This window comes from Sus scrofa, chromosome 16 (assembly GCF_054392235.1).
Source record: "Sus scrofa isolate SSC_HxYL_T2T_F1_AM1 chromosome 16, Sscrofa_HxYL_maternal_Yorkshire_Landrace_v2.0, whole genome shotgun sequence".
Classification (NCBI taxonomy): domain Eukaryota; kingdom Metazoa; phylum Chordata; class Mammalia; order Artiodactyla; family Suidae; genus Sus; species Sus scrofa.
The window spans coordinates 73,590,719-73,609,603 of record NC_139398.1 but is presented as its reverse complement, the minus strand read 5'-3'; the positions used below and the strand labels follow the sequence as shown (position 1 = coordinate 73,609,603).

General features: G+C 36.8%; 1 protein-coding gene across 4 annotated transcripts in view; it reads left to right on the top strand.

Moving 5' to 3' along the window:
- The window catches only part of GABRG2 (gamma-aminobutyric acid type A receptor subunit gamma2), a 101,617-nt gene that overhangs the window by 71,418 nt on the left and 11,314 nt on the right, over nucleotides 1-18,885 (top strand). For all 4 annotated transcript variants that reach the window (XM_003359825.5, XM_003134087.5, XM_085001863.1 and 1 more), the window contains exon 7: nucleotides 16,224-16,376. In XM_003359825.5, coding sequence (XP_003359873.1) covers nucleotides 16,224-16,376 — 153 coding nt within the window. The remainder of the gene's footprint in view (nucleotides 1-16,223; nucleotides 16,377-18,885) is intronic.

The window sequence follows — 18,885 nt, the reverse complement described above, 5'->3', positions numbered from 1 at the left end:
ATTCAACAGTCGCACTCTTAACAGGTAACAGGAAAAAAATCTTAAATTAGACACATAAGTGATGGAGACTAAGATACCAGGACTGCCTGAATCTCTTGGACTCTTGTTAAGAGTTGTTTTTAGCAAAGTCATTCAATCACACACTGACAAACCAATGTAGTTTGAATATAAATGTAATTTTTAGCATGAAAATCATCTTTTCACTATTGTCTATACTTTGGATATTTGAAATATATAGATTTTCCCCCAAATTAAAATGATGCTAAAAACAAGAGTTCCCATTGTGGCTCAGTGGTTAACGAATCTGACTAGGAACCATGAGGTTGAGGGTTCGATCCCTGGCCTTGCTCAGTGGGTTAAGGATCCAGAGTTACTGTGAGCTGTGGTGTAGGTCGCAGATGCGGCTCGGATCCCGCGTTGCTATGGCCCTGGTGTAGGCCGACGGCTACAGCTCCGATTAGACCCCTAGCCTGAGAACCGCCACATGCCATGGGAGCAGCCCAAGAAATGGCAAAAAGAGCAAAAAAAAAAAAAAAAATGCTAAAAACATTCAGATTATTCTAAGTTTTTATTAGATTTTTATTAGAATGTTTTTAGTCTATTGTCTCTATCTAATCACCTGTATGATTTGCTTTAGAGTTTATGACTAAACCTAAGCATTTTGTAAGGCTACAGAATTGGAAATCTCCTTATTTATCATGTAGCCCAACCAGTGGAAGCTTGCATCTCAGAGACGAAGAATATTGAGGTTTGGCCTTAATGGTGGATTAGACAGTCTTTTCATTGTGTGGTTTTGGTGGCTCTGTGGCTCTGGATATAATTCTAGACTCACAGGTGTCGTGACACCAGAGATCCCAATATTGAATTTTGTCCACTGAGCTAAAGCATTGTGTCTACAGGTGTTCCTCTAAAAATGCAATGTTGCTAGGAAAGACAGTCATTAGATATTAGACATATAGTCTATCATGTCTCCTTTCTACCAGATCAGCCAGAAGGAGGGGAATGTAACACAGAAGAGAGTTAAGTGTAGATATGAAGAAACAGGTTTCAGAGAGCTAAGTAGTTATCTCACGTTTTTACCTAGTAAGAACTATATTCAGGGGACAGATTAAGATTTGGACTCAGCCATAAAAAAGAACGACATAATGCCATTTGCAGAAACATGGATGGAACTAGAGAATCTCATACTGAGTGAAATGAGCCAGAAAGACAAAGACAAATATCGTATGATATCACTTATAACTGGAATCTAATAACCAGCACAAATGAACATCTCCTCAGAAAAGAAAATCATGGACTTGGAGAAGAGACTTGTGGCTGCCTGATGGGAGGGGGAGGGAGTGGGAGGGATCGGGAGCTTGGGCTTATCAGACACAACTTAATAGATTTACAAGGAGATCCTGCTGAGTAGCATTGAGAACTATGTCTAGATACTCATGTTGCAACAGACCAAAGGGTGGGGAAAAAAATGTAATTGTAATGTACACATGTAAGGATAACTTGATCCCCTTGCTGTACATTGGAAAAAAAAAAAAAAAGATTTGGACTCAGACCGTTTTCATGGCATAAATATGAGAGAACAGTGTTGTTCAGAGGAAGCAGATCAGAAAGCCATTGCGTGAAATTAGGCAGTGGTTGGAAAGAAGATCCTCAGTCACATAGGATAGAGCATCAAAAGGAAAGGACCAGAAAAACAGAAAAACATGAGACATGATTCCAGCCTTTATCATGCTTCTGTTTAGATCCTTGGAATTAAGCAGAAAAACAGAAGACAGCTTTGTCCTAACTGCTGGTCCAACATCCCGAATGCCCTTCCTTTCCTGGGGATTAGTGAACAGGGTTACATGGCAAGCCAAGTATCTCTTCTGCTTAGCTATCCCAAATATTCTTCCCTGGCTGAGATACAGCGAAGAGGTATATTGATTACAGCTCAGATTTTTATCTGGGTCACTCAATCTGCATTCCGCTGGTGGCATTCTTTTATTCCTGGAGGTAGAGAGACACTGTCAGTCCCTCCCTGGAGGACAGTTGACTAAGTATAGTGAGACTGTTTGTTGGCATCCCTTCCCTTGTCTGGATTTATTTTACATAACAGCATGCCACAGTTCTTCAAGGAACAATACTAGAAACGGTCCTGGCTTCCCTTCTCATGACATATAGGAAAGGAAACATCAGCACTTGCAAAGTACTCCTGCTCCCAGGCCAGCTCTCAGCAGGCAGAAAATCAATTTTTCCCTAAGCCAAACTCTTCTCTCTACTCTCCCCACCCTCTTCTGCCATATTACATGAGGTAACCTAAGACAGAGCAGGAACAGAGAGCTTCAGTCCTCTAGGAGGAAGGTTGGGGAGTGTGGGTCCTCTCTTCCTTACCTTATTTCTGAGATGACGGAATTGAACATGTTGGTGTCTAAAATGGTCTGTTTCTATGGTTTTTGTTATTGTGTTATTATTTCAGTGTCGTGAACTCCAAAATCAGTGCAATGCTCTTAATGGAAAGTTGCCATGAAAAAATTTCAGAATTGAGAATCAAGCTACTGAAATTTTATATCTTAGATCTGATAATATGTGTCCCTAGATGTATAACTCTAAGTCTCTGAGCTTCAGTTACAGGTGGACTAGATGATGCTTGAGATTCCTTCTAATTCTTAATACTCTAAGCTATATGCTAGCTCTTGTCCTATTAATATATTTTTAACTTACTCTGAAGTGATAGTGATTTAAAGGAATGATTTTAGAACTAGGAACAAAGGGGGGGTCTTTTATATTCTATTCTTTATTTATCAATTTCTTTTCTTATTATTAAGAACAATGGCCTGACTATATAGGAGAACTATGAGGGAATACAGGGAATGTTTACATTAGCACAGATTTTTTTTAGTCTCACTACAAAATATGAACAACACATAAGCTTGGTGAACCTGATATTGGAGTAAATTACAAGCTGTCCACTAAGGCTGACACACAGCAAGGAAGAAAAGGGAGGAAACTTCTCTTTACAGAACACTGGTCTTAAAACATCACCAAGGGTATCTTGCCTACCTTTGAAGAAGTTAAAATACTAATTTTCATTTGTTTTGTTTTGTTTTTTATTTGAATTTAGTTAATGTACAGTGTATCAATTTCTGCTGTACAGCATAGTGATCCAGCCATACATATATGTATATACATTCTTTTTTTCATACTATCTTCCATCATGTTTTATCCCATGAGAGCACAGGGAACTATATCCAATCTCTTGGGAAGATACTACTTGGGGAAGATGTTTAACTCAAGGCAGCTACTTTCAATTCTGTAATGTCGTATACTTACAAACCACTTTCTACAAATGAGTCTCACTGCTACTTTCATGCCACAAAAATCAGTAGGTTTTTACAGAATTTACCACATATTAATATTAATCAGTTTTATGAACTGCACGTCCTATAGAAACTGCTAGAATAGAAAGAATGAGATTTTCCCTTCCAGCAGGGAAGTCTCCAGAGGAGAAGAAAGGGACTTCCATTTGCTACTTAAACACCATATTCCAGGTGGGCTATGATTTCATTAATGACAAAACCAAATCCCCCTGGGGAAATGTCTCCTGATCAACTACCTGAGAAGTTGCTGCCTCTCTCCAGGACAACAATAGGGCTCAGCAAATAATGTAGCTCTCTAAAATTAAGGATTATTATTTTTTACTTCTTATTCTTTGCAAATCATAAAAACAGTTACTCCATAGTGAGAATTGGTTGACTCTGAAATTTATTTAAGAGCTCAAGCCTGGGAAAAGAGAGGGGAAATTTAATTAAATTTTGCATGCATAAAACTATAGTTCAATTTTACAACTTATAGTTGAGTTACTTAAATGACAGTATTAATGAAATTGAAAAATGCTTGGGGTAAGTAGAGAGACTTGGCTTGTGGTGCAGGTTCCACGGTGTGAACCCTGACCTCTAGCAAAGCCCCTGAACTCCTCAAAGCCCTACTTTCTCTTGTGTAACATGAAGAAACTGGCCTGAACTCTAAACAGTCCTTTATCTCTGACACTGTAGGATCACATCCAAGTTCTAATTCAGCAATGAAAGCACTGAAAACTCCCTATGTAATGAGGCCAAAGCAGTTTTGGTTTTGGTGAACAGAGCATTATACCATTGTTCTTGATGCTGATTAGACACAGAATACCATCTGTGAAAATAAAGCAAGTGCCAACTCAGAAAAAAAAAAAAAAGAAAAGAAAACATGGATTTGGAGGGCTTCTGACAATCTCTTACATCACTCCTGCCATAGCAGAAGTCAGACAGAAAGCAAATACCATGTACCATAATTCACACAGTCCTTCCTTCCGAGCAGTTGTCCCCAGATATAATTTGAAAATGGATGTGGTTGCCTGCTTTTCTCAAGTTTTCATATTATTTTCTTTTATCACACTATCATGTCCACATCAAGGGTGTTCTGATGAATAGAAGGAGGTGATTCTGCTACCCTACCCATGGAGTAGAGGCAGGACAGATGTCATTTCTTCAGCTCTGAAATGGATTCTTCTGGTCCACAAAGACTCACATGTAGAGCATGAGGCCTGCTGCCCTCCAGCAGGGAGTCTTCTTAAATCATGGCTTTCTCCTGTTTTCATCTGTAAAGGAGTCTTGTCAGGGGGAGGAAGAGAATGAATTATTCTGCTCTCTTGTCTTTTACCCCAGTGCAAAAGAAGAGGCCCTGGCAAGTGTAGAACTATAGTATCTTTAGGTTTAAAGCCAGAGGAGGAAGGAATGAGAATAACCTCTTGACTTTCTGACAGAAAAATAGAAATATATGTATTGTAAATATAAATCAAAACAACAGCTTTGAGGAGTTCTCTTGTGATGCAGCTGGTTAAGGAGCCAGCACTGTCACTTCAGTGGCTCAGGTTGCTGCTGTGGTGCAGGTTTGATCCTTGGCCCAGGAACTTCTGCATGCTGAAGGCAGGTCCAAAAAGAAAAAAAGAAAAAAAAAAAAAAAAAAAACCCAAATCAAACAAAATGAACAGCTCCAATTTACAACTAAATTGTCAAGGTCATAAGATCCTCTGAATTATGTAAAAACTTTTCAATAAGGAAAACAAATGGTAATAACATTCAGGAACACTTATTAAACACATACTTTATCTCAGTCTCCGTTATAAATACTACATGAATCATTCTACTTAATTCTCATCACAACTATGTGATTTAAAGATGTCTGTCATCTCTGTTTTTCCATGTGTGCAAACTGAGACCAGAGAGGTTAAATAAACTGCTCAAGGTTATGGAGCAAATGAATGTCCAAAGAAAGCTAGGTTTCTGTTTTTGTTTTTGTTTTTTAGGGTCAGGGGGAGAGAGAGGAGATGTCTCATTCCTTCGCTTTTGAATAAATTTTAAAACTCCCATTAGTGAAATCTGGAGATATATATATATATAGATAGATAGATAGATTTAAAATATGCAGATTGAAATAACATCACTAATACTGATTTTTAAATATTAAAGTAATACTTAACATTTGGCATAGGATTTCCACCTGATCCATTGTCTAACTGAATTAGTTATATTTTGTAAAGAAGACAGAACCAGAAAAGAGAAGAGATTTAGCTAAGATCATACAACAAGGTCATGACCGCACAGGAATTAGAAAACGGGTCTGCTTACTGAATCCAGTGCTTTTCCCAAAAGATAAATTTTCAGGTTTCAGATATGTTGAGCTCTTTTAGAACAAACTCTGTGTAGTAGATATAATTTACATGTATTTTTTATATTCACAATTATCTTTGACAGACATCTTAAAAATTACTTGAATATCACAAAATGCAAAACCTCCTGGGTAAGAAAATTCTAGCAGGAAGGGAAAAAAAAAGAAAAAATAAGACTTTAAAATGAAGTGCTTAGACACAGAGCAAAGAATACGTGAGGTCAAGTTTTCAAGCCTACAATTTTGCAGAGTATCCCCAGGAGTGATTTGACATCTTGGGGAACATTTTGTGATTTGACCTTTTGCAACCATTGCTTGCAATTGCCTGAATTTGGATGTTCTTTCACCAGCTGCTTTCAAAGCCATTTTAGAAAGCTTGGTATTCTGGTAACATTAGGTTTCTCAACCTCTGTGGAGTCTTTTCTTTAAGAAAATGTCAGTGCTTGGGTTAGACTAATCAGGTCTGGTTTCAAAGGCGAAGTTATGCCAGACGCATTGAAAGAGTAAAAAGAAAAAAGGAGAAAATAAAGTGGTTTTGCCAACATGCTTGCTTCTCCAGAAGAATATTCTGGATTTTGAGTTATTAACATTTCTCTCTCTGCCTCCTGACTGTGGAACCATTTGTGAGATGTATTCATAAATTCAGCAGAGTTCAAATACCATCTTCATTGCTGGTAGCATTGGTTTAGAAGATGAACTTGTAGTAACAGTTGGAATTCTTACTATATCTCATTCAAATGATCCAAAAACCTAATCTTTGGTTTTAACCAACTCACAGCAGAGTTGGGTATGCCAGACCAACGTTCTTGTTTAGCAGGTTAGCTCCGAGCCCTTATAGTGGGGACTAAGTAAGGCCGAGCTCTAGATTATTAAAAATTAGTCCATGGCTTGACTCAGGAGAGCCAACCAAATGGAGAACAGTCACAAGAGATTATTAGATCCATCCAGTAGGGAAATTGGCCAAGTGTCCCAATTTCATTGTTCAGATAACACAGAATGAATACACTGGAGAGAAGTCAGAGGGAATCTTTTCTTTCCAGCTCTGAAACAGTGCAAGTTCCTATTTAATAGGTCAGCAGAGAGTGAGAGAAGATGGAGGGAAATGTGGCTGCTCATGGCTAAAGGCTTCATTTTCCAGAGACTGAATTGTGAACCAGGCCTTTTCTGACTGGGAAGTCTTGCTTCTTTCCAAAGATCACAAACAGGATTTCTGCTCCTTTTCTGAGAAATACAGTCTCATCATTCCTAGGCCAAAATTACACAATATAACATATTGGCCCTTTTTCTATGGTCCTGGGATTATAGCTGTGACAAATCAATTATCATTTCTAATTACAAGGAACATAAAGTGCTTCCTCAACTAGCAAACACCTATGGTGGACTGAAAGTAAATGATGGCTATCTTTCTCAGGGTTTCTCAGATTTCCACTGAAACCTCCACTGAGCCAGTCTAATTTTATTTTCAAAGTTAACAGACAGATATAACTGTAGAATGGTGCGTGTTCCTTATTGGTATCTCTCATTGAGCTCTTGAAAATATTCCAAGTTGGTAACTTAAAGCCAGAAGAACTGAATGTGAATATCAATTCACATTTTAACATTTCCCTTGAATATGGGACTTCTCAGAGAGATAAATAATGGGGTCTGGTGTCACCACAGTAATACTCTACAATACATACAAGGAGTAACCACACATAAAAGGACATTTTGTTACCTTCACTACCAAGCTATGTTGATAAGGAATTAGTCTGTATTTCAGAGTCCAAGCTGAATAGAAAAGAATGTGTAATTTTTGTGACATGAATCTGTGAACTATATTAAAATTATGGCATTAATAATTTTCATGGATACATTGATGGTCATATAAACAAGAACAAGGCTGACTACTTTACTATTATTCTAGACAGTCAAAGGTAGCCTTTTCACATAGTCTAAACAAAACAAAACAACACAAAAAACATTGGACAGGAAGCTTATCCTACCAAAGTCATAGAAGCTATTTTGCAAAACAACTGTTCTTAGGAAGCCATGTGTACCAACTCATCTGTACATTGTCTCTGAAAGGTTACAAAATGTTTTCCTTGCCATCAGAAAATATGGTTTTCACCACAGCCTTAGGTGTGCTTATCCCTATCTTCCTAGGAGAATTTGAACAACTTATCCAAATCCCTGCACCTTCTTAATAACATCATGGGATTAGATCCTGTATATCTTCTGCTATGGTAAACTACTCTGCCCCTATATAAAACATATTTGAGTATCTGATCAGTTGCTTGTAGGAGTGAGATTTAATTATACTGGGAAACTACATTTCCTTTGGATGGATAAAAATAGCAAATGCATTCTTTTGTACCTTCAGCTTTAGGTCTCTGAGCCAGAGTTGTTTTATTTATCTAAATGAAATTTATTTTATGAATTCATTTGCTACATTGTTGGAATTTGATAATGGGCTCAAAATTACAAAAACCACTTTGAGCTAAGAATTAGTGGTGGTTTTTCAGAGGGTGAGGAAGAGAAGCTATTACACTAATAAATATTGAGCTAGAAATAAAAAAGTTTTCTCTGTGTTTGGGTTCCCAGTCATTCAAACCAGATGGCTGTATTAACCTTCTTCTGAATGTTCGGTAGCATTTCTTCTATGCTTGTATGTGCCAGAATGGTTTTGATTATATTACATGGATTATACTACTTTGTAATAATAGCTGGCATTAATGGGCCTTTTACTGTGTGCCATGAACTGATCAAGCACATTACATGTAGTTATTCTTTGTATGTTCATTATAACCCTATGAGATATGGTCTCTTATCATCCTTGCTTTACAGATAAGATGACTCAGAGCTTTAAGACACTTCTCCCAAATCATATAACCAATGGGTGACAGGACTAGAACTTTTGAACACAGCCTGATACCACAGTCCTTTCATTGGACACTTTTGATGTCCCCTCCTTTCCCATCACCATTTTTATCTGGTGCACCCATCCCCCAGGTGCTGCTGACGGTACATCAGTGGTCCCTTCTCTAGAGAACTGCCTTTGACCAAAATAGAACCATCTGAACTAAGAGGTCAGGAAAACCCCACACAGCCTCCAGAACACAAGTGAATGCTACTCTTGCCTCAAGGTGGGACTAACTCTGTGGTGCAGTTTGTTCCAGAACCTCCTGGAAGCTCTCCTCCTTAGGCTGAAGGAAATCCATGCTTAGCTTTTTTTTTTCTATTGCTCTTGCCTTCTTCCCTCATTCCTCATTGTCTCCCATCCAAGTACTAACCAGGCCGGACTCGGCTTAGCTTCGGAGATCAGATGATTGGGCACCTTCAGGGTGGCATGGCTGTAGACTCAGTCCCCATTTTCTAATGGCTAAACCCCCACAAGTCACCCTTGCAGGAATTCTGGATTATTCCACCTTGCCTCTTGGAACTCCAACTTGAAGCAGCCCCTGTTCTTCACGGCTACTCTGTGCTCCCTTTCCTCAGTGGAGAAGACAGAGGGAATCTTGAAAAGATGGATTTAGCCTGGAAAAAAATTATAAATTACACTTAATATTTTTCATTGTATTTTTCCCAATTGCTAGTTTGTTCTTTTTTCATCACCAAATGATCTTTAACAAACAGCAGATGAAATAATAATGGTGAAGTTTTGAAATGAAAACACACACATTAACCTTAACCTGGAAGACTGTCATGGCTGATTCAGCAGCCACGCCCTTTTGTCCTCTTCCCTCCCTAATTGCATCTAGTTGAGAAGCTCAAATCACCAATCGATTCTTTAATAAGCATCGTGCAGCCATTCTGATGCAGCTGATTTTCCTTTTTCATTTTTCTTGGCAAGCAGCTAAGACTGCTAATAGCTCACTGTGACCTTATATCTACACTTTGGGGATTAAGTTCAGCAAGGTATCCAGTAAAAAATATTTCCAGAGGCAAATTTCTAAAGTAAAGTTTAATATTTTAAAAGCCCATGTATTGGTCTAAAATGCTTTGGGTGTATAGTTCACCCAGGATTTTATTCATGGCCATTGGAGCTAAAGCATTTATTCATTTAACAAATAATTGTTGTATTCCTTCTGTGTACCAGGCAATGTACTAGATGCTGAGAATAAAATACCTAAATAGGTGTAGCTGCTTCCATCATGGAGCTTATGGTAAGGAACTGCAAGAACACTAGCTGGAGTGTAAAGAAATACTATTTATGATGAAGCTAAAGAGTAGTGAAGGAAAAGACCAACTGAGCTTTACATAATGAGGAAACTTTTATAATCTATGCTATTACAGTACCATACTCACTGGCTGTAAATAGCTTTGAACACTTGAAATGAGGCTCGATCAACTGAAGAAATAAATTTTTAAATTTTGCTTAAAATGGCTACCACTAGTCACAGTACAGGGTATGCATATGTGGAGGTGGTGTTGGAAAGTTGAAAAGGATTGAGAGATAAGCTGGGCATCTGGGAGAGAAATGTTGGCAGGAAAAATAAGGATAAAAAATCAAGGAAGCGTGAAATGAAAATATTTAACTTACTTTGTCTAGGGCTTAGAGAACATGAGAGGAATAATGAGAGGGAGAGTGACCTAGATCAAATTCAAATTATAGGCAGCCTTGCACATCACATTAAGGCGTTTGGACTTTCTGTGAAGAGGAGCATAGATCTCTTCAGGGTTTGCAAAGATTGACGTCTAAGCAGAACTTTCAGATATGTGCTTGCTTCATCTACTCAGGGTGTGTAAGGTAAATTAGCATCTATATGTTTTATTAGAGTCCTTGTCCCATTGAATAGTGACACAACATTCATGTCTTTCTTAGCCTAAGGACTCCTTGATAGCAAGGACTACAGTTTAGCTGTTTTACCTTCTCTTGACCTCTGAGGACCTAATTGTTGGAAAAATGTTGAACGTAATTCCAAACTGGGTTGAGAGCCTAAGCCATCGCTGGGAATGGTGGGCAGGTGATGAATACAGAAACTCTTGAGGGCGGCATGCAAAGAAGCTAGCAGCTGATTCCATTTGAATGTCTTTTCTCCACCCCAGTGCTCTAGGCATGTAAGCTCAAGAGACTGGGATTCTGTCCAAGGACTGGGTATTATACACATATTTTTGGACACACAGCAAACCTTGAGAAAAGCTTTGGTGCCAACTGAAAGGCAATATTTAAAAGGCATTTTTTTTTTCCTTCAGTGCTTATTCCAAATAATCTAGAAGTAAAATAGATTTTTATATGCTTCCAGATTAACTTCTAGTTTGTCAGTGTACACCCCTACCAAAAGTGTGTACACTCTATTCTTTGTCCATATTTTGTTAGAATTGGAAATTACCAGTTTATTTTTTTCCAAATATGATGGCTAAAAATGAAAGCCTCTTATTTTACTTTGCATTTCCCTGATCACTCCTGAAGTTGAGACTCTTTTCTTACATTTAGTATCTATGATTTGTCCATTCATTTATTTTCAGCCTAATTAAAAATATAGGTCTTTTTTCTCAATAATTAATGGGAATTATTTATGTATTTTGTGATCTTAGCCATTAATTTCTTATTTATTTTGGAAATATTTTCTTCAAATGTGGTATTTTGCCTTCTAAATTTATTTAAAGGAAAATTATCTCTAATACAGAAGTTCTAAGTTTTACATGGTAAACCTGTGATTTTTTTTTCTTTTATGCTATTTATTCTATTTTTTCCTTCATGTTGTACTTGACAAAGCCTTTTCCACACTGAGATTATGAAGACATCCTAATGTATAGTATTTATATCCATGCTTAATTTGTACCTTTGATACATCTTAAATTTATTGTTTGTTAGGGTAGATATAGATCTAATTTCAGAAAACCGTTTTTCCAAATGAAGTTGCAGCCAATACACTCTGCTACCTGTGTGTGGTCAAAACCAACCTTGTGGAATTATACCTCAGATTTAAATAGAGTAATAAAGGTAGATCTGCTGCATTGTTTCAGTGTCTCCCTGAGCTGTAGGAAGAGACAAAATAACCTTGTTCTCATTTAATCCGTCCAATTAAGTTTTCAAAATTTAGTTTCAGAGTAGTTTTTGTTTTTATCCATTTAATTTAGAATCAGTTGTGAATCCAGAAATCTTAATCTCCATAGTACTTAATATAGTGCTCTGTTAACAGTGATGAAAAATATTTGTTGACAGGAGGTTCCTTGTGGCACAGCAGGTTAAGTATCCAGCATTTTCACTGTAGCAGCTCTGGTCACTGCTGTGGCATAGGTTCGATCCCTGGACAGGGACCTTCCACATGCTGTGGGTACCATCAAAAAAAATTTTTTTTTAATATTTATTGAGGAGTTTCCGTCATGGCTCAGTGGTAATGAACCTGACTAGCATCCATGAGGATGCAGGTTTGATCCCTGGCCTCGCTCAGTGAGTTAAGGATCTGGTGTTGCTGTGAGCTGTGGTGTAGGTCAGAGGCATGGCCTAGATCCCACGTTGCTGTGGTTGTGGTGTAGGCCAGCAGCTTTTGCTCTGATTAGACCCTTAACCTGGGAATTTCCACGTGCTGCAGGTGTGGCCCTAAAAACAAAACAAAACAAAACAAATTTGTTGACCAATAAAAAAGAGACCAGAGAGAGGAATGTAAAGAAGAGTATATTAATGTTAATTTTGCCTTCAAAGTTAACCTAGCAGAGTAATATACTCTGCTATATTTAAGTGGATTAAGAATTTGGGAAGAGGAATAAGGTGAAGTCTTAGTTTTTTACCATCCTGACAAAATGTTTTGGAGATTTAAAGATAATATATGTAATCCATTCAGCCCAGTGTATGTACATAGCAGGTGCTCATTACTGATAACTAGAAAATAATTATTTTGATTATTTCAGGCATTCTATTGAAGGGAAGATGTCTTTATCATGGAATCTTTGAGTTTTTAAGAGGAGATACATTCATGTATGAAATAGGAGCTTAAAAACTCCAAACATGTGAATGTTAAAGCTTTCAAATGGTTAACATCACAACTAAAAATATAACAATTGAAGTTCATTTTTCACTGATGTTGATGGTCTCTTCCTAAAACTAGACAGAAGACTCTTAATGAAAAATAAAGGATGGATATTAATAGGTGTTATTCAAATTGCATGTCTTCCCTGTTCAATCACAGCTTGTATATATTCTAAATTAGGACAAAAAACAGGGAGCCAAACTAATTTATAAAATGCTATGACTTTAAATAGCATATGTTAGGATAAATCAATAGAATAAATTTGAAGCAGCTGAGATAACCACCTTTGACTTAGTTGGCATTTAAACCTTTTGGGCTTGGGGAAATCACTGATGCGGCACTTTCAGGAGATTTGGTTTTATAGGCTCCTCAGCCCAAGAGTTTTAAAAAATACAAAAAGTGATGTGGCCTTGGAGATAAGACAGGCATCAGGCTGCCACTGTGAAGCTGCTTTGCTTTTAAATGGCCTGTTCCCAAGTTTGAATTCATAATCTGGTGATAGAAAAGCTTTGGACTTGCTGGCAAAGATGAAAGATCCTCAGAAGCTATTACCTTAAAATAGAAATTGATAGATAAATAGGCTGTGGAAGTTTAGATTCTGACCTAAAGGGAAGTAGAGAATTGAATTGAGATAATTATCTGTTAACTTGAGGCAAAATTAAAGTTCACCTTTAAAAGAGATCATTAACGCCAAAGTATAGATTTTCATTCACTTACAGGAAAGAAGTTACTAAAATTGTCTAGATTTATTTAAAACATTATAATTCATAAAGTTTCACTTAAGCACATGTTTAAAATATGCAGACAGTTCTCAAGGACTTAGAAAATGAGGGGAAAAGGTGCTCCTGAATATCATTATTTAAAAAGAAAACTTCTCTTTCTTTGTGTTTCCTAAATCATATAAGAAACTTACATTTGCCTCTGGTATTACAATCAAAGAAAGAGGAAAGAAAAAGATGGATATTAATAGGGATCATCTCAATTAAATGTCTTTATTCCTCAATCACAGCCTGTGTCTATTATATTCTAAATTAGAACAAAAGCAGAGACCAAACTAATTTATGAAATGCTGTGACTCTTAAATAGCTTAAGTCAGGATAAATCAACACAGAGAAGAATTATCTCAGGGAACTAATCAAAATCTACTTATCATCAATAAGAAAACTCCTACCTTTAACTTTTCAGGGCGAATTGCTAAATAATTGCTAATTACTGTTCTCCTAGAGGAAAGTGATGTTCTAGCAGGAGCTTAATTCCCTAATTAGTGTCTAGGTCACTATTGCTGCCTTAACCAGGCCTGACTCAGAGAAGTAATGGTATAGCAATCCACCAAAGGCAAAGTTAGGACTAGTCATTCCTAAGTACACTTAGGGAACACTGTCGGATTAGGGGAAAGCCTTTACTCCCTCAAAGAGTGAGTACAAATGGCATTATTTTGTTCTTTTTTATGGCTGAGTAGTATTCCATTGTGTATATATACCACATCTTCTTAATCAAATCATCTGTTGATGGACATTTAGGTTGTTTCCATGTCTTGGCTATTGTGACTATTGCTGCAATTTGCAGCAACATGGATGGAATTAAAGAGTCTTATACAAGTGAAGTCAGAAAGAGAAAGACAAATACAATATGCTATCACTTATACCTGGAATCTAATATACATCACAGATGAACCTTTCCACAGAAAAGAAAATCATGGACATGGAGAACAGACTTGTAGTTGCCAATGAGGAGGAGGAGGGAGTAGGATGGGTTGGAAATTTGGGGTTAATATATGCAAACTATTGCCTTTGAAATGGATAAGCAATGAGTGTAGCACTGGGAATTATGGTCACTTATAATGGAGCATGATAATGTGAGAAAAAAAGCATGTAAACGCGTATATGTAACTGGGTCACCATGCTGTACAGTAGAAAATTGACAGAACACTGTAAACCAGCTATAATGGAAAAAATAAAAATCATTATAAATGAAAAAAAAAAAAGAGTACTCAGTGACAGGTTTTCTGTCTCAGCAGCTTAGAAGGGTGTGGAATAAAGCTTGAGAGAGGGAAGGAAGAAGTGCACTGAGTAATAATAACTCACTATACTTAGTCAATCTTCTCCACATGAGGCTTCTAAAGAACCTTATTTTCAAATCCCATCAAAGTCATGTAAGGAAGGAAAGAAACACAGATGCAAAGCCAAGTAATTCAACTAAAACACATGATTTGGATTTCATTGTCCATGCACTTTAGGATAAATCATAATTTGGTAGAAAAAGAGAAGCAGCATTTGAAAAGTGGTATCATGTTCATCTCATATTAATGAGACCAGATAATGGTCTTTGAAAGTGATGCTAACAGTAGTACAAAGAAACATCTAGCAACTTGGATAATTACCGAGAGTATATTTTCTAACTTCAAAAAATAAAATTTCATAAAATTTCACATGGGGTCATATAAAATGAATGACATGGAATTTTAAAAATAACACATGCATCATGATTTTAAGAAATCAGAGACTTGGGATTGTGTCACATTAAATAGTTCTCAAGCATAGCTATCCGGTTATTCTTGAATTCCTTGATTATGCTACGTTCTGGTTTATTTACATAAACTCCCTTTTAACTCAAATGTTTCAGAATACAACTTCTTGGTTTTGTTTTTTCCTCTATATTTAAATACATAAATATATTCATATAATTATTTCCTCAACAAATGTTACCGAATGCCCACTTGGGATGAAACAGGATCCTATCTATGTACTGGTAAATGCAATACTGGGCTAAAGTAGGCACAGTCCATGAACTCATGCAGATAAAGTCTGAGAGGTGAGAAAGATATAAAAATAAACACACAAATGAATGAGAAATTATGAACTGAAGTAAATGCTATAAATGAAAATCACATAATTCAATGAAAGCATGAGAAAATGTCTCAGCATAGGAATTTGGTTATACACTGAGTAAAATAGTAATTTATTAGTAAAGCGGTCATTTATTAGATTTATTATTTATCAGGACATGACTCTTGTTTTTATGAAGAAAAGTCCCAGGAACTAGAGGAAATTCTTACAGACTTTAGGATTCATTACAGGCAAGAGAGGAACAGTGTAAAAATACTGCTCCCTTCTCTGTCAACCAAATAAAAATGTTTACTCTGTATGTTTTAAGTAGGCAGAGAAGGCACTGTCAAAATCACCTGAAAGAAGAAAATAAAAGCAATATGCTGGGAGTTCCCTTTGTGGCTCACCGGTAACATACCCAAATAGTATCCATGAGGATAAGAGTTTGATCCCTGGCCTCACTCAGTGGGTTAAAGATCCCGTGTGGCTTAGGCCAGCAGCTGCAGCCTTGATTCCACCCCTAACCTGTGAACTTCCATGTGCCAAGTGTGCAGCCCTTAAAAAAAAGAGCAATTGCTCAGAAATGTTTCCTAGCATCTAGTAGTCACATTGCTTCTAGAAAGATAAGAACTCAGTATAGGTTGAATTTTGCTTTTCACGCTAGTGGGTTCAAACTTTCAAGTGCATATGAGGGTTAAATACATGCTTATTTTCAAATGCTTTCCCATTTTGCTAAGGATTTTCATGGTCTATCTTGGTTCTATTCTAGGAGATTATGTGGTTATGACTGTCTATTTTGACCTGAGCAGAAGAATGGGATACTTCACCATCCAGACCTATATCCCCTGCACACTCATCGTTGTCTTATCCTGGGTGTCTTTCTGGATCAATAAGGATGCTGTTCCAGCCAGAACTTCCTTAGGTGAGACACAGTTCTTTGTGTTGTAGTATCATAGGTAAGTACTCAATATCACTAATCTTTATTCTCCTTCCTATACTGATTTGCTTTTGATTCAGTCAGCAGTTACACAGAAATGTCCTTTGTTTCATTTTAAACTAGCGTATTAGAAAAAAAGTGTTTAAAGTTTCCTAGTTCTGCTTTGCTAAATTACCACCACAGGCTGTCTTTAGTAAATTGTTAAATAATCTTAAATTAACTGAGGGAAATAAAACTTCTCTTTGTCGTAGAATTTTTGTTGTGGTCTCTGGACAGGTAGATATATGAGAGCTGATCATATTTATCTTTTCCCAGCATATGTTTATGGATGTTACTTTGATGGCTTGAACCCAAGGGAAAACTATTTAACACCATGAAAACAGGCAAACACTAAACATCAAGGGTACCTTTTTTTAGAGAAAGAAATTGTTATACATTTACTAGCACACCACTGGCTATTGATTGATTCCATTGTGAATAATTATGTGATGACATTTGAAAACATACATACACAATAATTAGCTCTTTATAGAAGAACCATTGAAAAGTTGAAAGGATTATTTGGGGAAAACACAATTACCTGTGAAATGTTGGGAACTCCTCCGCCACGTTTAAGATTATCTGCAGCAGTTTTCTTGCTCTATTGTATTGATAATTACTTTGGAATTTCACATCTTTTTACTCACATGAGGAAAAGGACTCACATAAATCATGACAAAGCCACAGACTGACAGAGATATTGGAGGCTAGGTCCATGACCAGCCTAGGCTAGATCTAAGACTACATAAAATTTCCTAAAGACTTAAATGAAAGTAAAACTATTGCAAAATGAATTATAAACCACTGTTCTCTTTCATCATCTATGTAAAACAGAGAACCACATCTCCTGCTCACTTTTTTTGCTAGAGAGGCAATTTCATGCAATAGCAAAGAGCTTGGATTTTGAAGTCCAACATACGTGGATTTCAACTTAACACATATGTTAAGGCCTTGGAAATGCCCTTTAGTTTCTACAAATCATATTTCATTCACATGTAAAACATATATGATTTTCTGTACCTATCTGTGGAGTTTCATTAGGTTAAATAAGGAAGTCCATGAAAAGTGCACAAAACATATTAGGGCTTCAAAATGTTGGCAGTTACAGTCATTTCCTGATAAAATGATCTGTAGGGGTTATTCAAACTGAGGGCAAAAATGATTACTAGAAAAAGAGATTCCATTTGCATATTTGTCTTCCTCCAAACCTAATTTAGTCTCCCATCTGTTTCAAAATAAAGTTATTTTGATTTCTGTTATATGCAGTACTTTATGTTACAGCTCCTATTTAACAATTATATCTTGACTAATGCTAAATGTATTAAAACATAACCAAAATGTGTTGAGTTTATTACTTCAGGACTATTGCTTAACATGGTGAATAGAATGTATTGTATTACATGTCTGTATGTCTGTTCCTTATATCGACACCACATAAATGTCTTTTTCATAATAGTGCCTGGCACATAGCTGGTACATCAGTGATTATTCAAGTATTGTATACACTTATGAATGGATGGAGCAAATGCATTAATGCATCCCAAAAATGTTTTCGGGAAAAGATTTCAAATCAGTCTCCTTTCTTGAAGTCTAGCTTCCTGCTGGTCAAAATTTCTCTTAAAGACACTCTAGTAGTTCATTTCCACTACTCATTCAATGACTACTCATTGGCCAAAGACCATGGTGGGAGAAGGGATCAGGTGAGTGGCTGAGGAATGAGGAGTGAGGGATGGAACCGAGCAAATAGCAGGTAGGTGCTCCTCCTATATGCTGATCATTTACTATAACTCAGCCATTGTCTCTATGGTCCCTATACTGTTTCTACTCTTCACAACAACTGCATGTAACATTTTTAATGATACTAAAAATTAGTTATCACATTTTTCAGAGCTAAGGAAGCAGAGGTGGTGCAAGGTTCAGTGACATCCACAAGGTTACACAGCCAGCAGGTAGTAGATCTGCACCTTGGCTGATGAGATTTGCTCTGGGTGGGAGGCCTTGCAGAAGGCCACTTGTGGGAAAGGCAGGGTGCTGAGCTGAGCCATTTTTCTATCTTAGCTTTGCTGTCTCACTTCTTTAGATCAGTGCTTCTTAAATTTAACTGCATATTTAACTTACTAGGAGGCTTTTAAAAGTATAGCTACTTTAATCCAACCCCATGAGATGCTTATTTAATTTGTTGAGAGCATGGACTGGGTGTCTGGATTAAAAAAAAAAAAATTCCCTAGGAGATTCTAATGTGTGAGCAGGTTTAAGAACACAGACATAGATTTCATTGTGTCCAATTACCTTTTCTAATGTTGACAATAAAGAGTTAAACCAGATGGCATTAAACACCTGTGGACTTAAAGTTTATCAGCACAGAACAGTTAGAGAGCCACACTGTTTGATGAGTGAAATAAATAAACCTACATGACTCAGAGATTGTTTTCTAAGCTCAGATCACCACAGCCCA